The 2,042-nt window shown below is 46.8% G+C and overlaps 1 protein-coding gene across 1 annotated transcript; it reads left to right on the top strand.

Moving 5' to 3' along the window:
* Positions 1 to 38: 38 nt before the first annotated feature.
* On the top strand, positions 39 to 632 carry LOC123172739 (high-affinity nitrate transporter 2.1-like). Its single transcript, XM_044589667.1, has one exon. The coding sequence runs from the start codon at positions 39 to 41 to the stop codon at positions 630 to 632; it is 594 nt and encodes a 197-aa protein (XP_044445602.1).
* Positions 633 to 2,042: the final 1,410 nt, after the last annotated feature.

Raw genomic sequence — 2,042 nt, 5'->3', positions numbered from 1 at the left:
CAGCTAGCTTCGGCTTGGCAAATATCTTCGCACGACCAATGGGAGGTTACCTCTCCGACCTTGGCGCTCGCTACTTCGGCATGCGTGCCCGTCTTTGGAACATTTGGATCCTCCAGACAGCCGGTGGAGTCTTCTGCATCTGTCTTGGTCGTGCATCCAGTCTCCCCACCTCCGTCACATGCATGGTCCTCTACTCCATTTGCGTCGAGGCTGCATGCGGCGCAGTCTATGGTGTCATCCCCTTCGTCTCCAGGCGCTCCCTTGGGCTCATCTCTGGCATGAGCGGTGCTGGTGGTAATGTCGGTGGCGGCCTCACACAATTCCTCTTCTTCACATCATCCCAGTACACCACAGGCAAAGGACTCCAGTATATGGGCATCATGATCATGGTGTGCACGCTTCCTGTCGCGCTCGTTCACTTCCCACAGTGGGGCTCAATGCTCCTCCCTCCTAGCGCCGATGCCACCGAGGAGGAGTACTATGGTGCCGAATGGACCGAGGAAGAGAAGAGCAAGGGCCTCCACATCGCCGGCCAAAAGTTCGCCGAGAATAGCATCTCTGAGCGTGGCAAACGCAATGCCATCCTCGCCGTACCTTCCAGCCCACCAAACAACACGCCCCAGCACGTATAAGTCTTCAGTTTTTTTACTCTAGTGTGTGTACACACCCTGTATATACAGACGTACATGCCCCTGGGATCGAGGTGGTACACCCCATTAGGACGGTGTGGTATGTTTACCACCCACACCACATGACTTTTTGGGCACATAGCAAAATCGCAATAGAGGAGGCCTTAGTCTGCAATAAGGGCTTGTAATATGTTATAAGAAGATATCATATGTGAATATGCATTGTTCTGACACCATGTGCCGCCTTAAATTTCCTTTTGTGCACCCTTGTAATTTGGTAGAGTTTTGCAACGTTTTGCAACTTGTACTCCTATTTTTCCTTGTCCGATAGCAGCTCCGTGGCAGACGGTGACTTTGAAGTAGTACTATATGAACTGTATGTAAGACCACATGCCGGAGCGCTGCTACTAGTTAACTAACACATTGGTCAAGAGCTAGTTAGTAAAGCTACCTGCTGAAATAAAATACACCTCCTGCCACTAGCAACTTACGGTCCGTGAGACTTTAGGTTACGATGGCAATGCAGCTCTGCAAATAAGGATTTGACGCGGAGATTACGCGGAGAGATCCATATAAGCTGTGCAAACTGGCTTGCGTACTTAATTTGTTGGGGCTACCAAAGTGCGTAATTACTCTGATATAAACTTCTTGTTGAATGTTTGAGCCCTCGAATTAGTATGAGAGTAGGCTATCTGTCTATATGTTGGGGTTGCTACGTAAGTGTTGTTGCGAAAAATATTGCTACTTATCTGATACTAGTTGCTACTTATCTGATACTAATAAGAGAGATGAAAGTGAAACTCCTCTCTGCCTGCACTTTCCAGGTACTTACACGCCAAAGTCCAAAGTGTAGATCCATTCAAAGAGTTGACTCTAGCAGTAGCGTACGGCTGTACGGTGCCGTTGCTACGGAAGGTACGGACGACTATTATATTCTAGCGTGAAAGGTGGGTGATCTATAGCCTGAGCTCTCATTAGCTGGCATTTGAGATCTCCTATCTACTACATAAACTAGTAGTATACTAGTATCTACTAGCTAGCAACAGGACAAGTCCATTTTCTCTAAGCAGTTCCGTATGTAGAGTAGGTGCGTTCAAGAGAAAAATAAGTCAAGATTGCCAACAAAGACGAGACAAAACGTCAATAGAGTCAGTGATCAAAACAAGTACTCTATGGTGATCAATATGAAAATATGCAAGGCGGCAAAGAGTTGACATTAGCCCCGCCCGTATACACATATGCAAGAGGTGACATTAGCCACGTCGACACCGCGCTTGATACCAAAGAAGTGACCGGATATTTTTGTTCTCTGGATGACATGTTATTTGTTTTGGCAATTTCAAAACCAGAGTTGATCTTTAAAAAAATCTAGTGTGTAGATATTAGAATGAATCTGACCGTTGGGAGCGGAAT

Source organism: Triticum aestivum, unplaced genomic scaffold (assembly GCF_018294505.1).
Source record: "Triticum aestivum cultivar Chinese Spring unplaced genomic scaffold, IWGSC CS RefSeq v2.1 scaffold14621, whole genome shotgun sequence".
In the NCBI taxonomy this organism is placed as follows: Eukaryota; Viridiplantae; Streptophyta; class Magnoliopsida; order Poales; family Poaceae; genus Triticum; species Triticum aestivum.
Note: the sequence above shows the minus strand (reverse complement) of the source record. Positions and strands in the feature narration are given on the sequence as shown.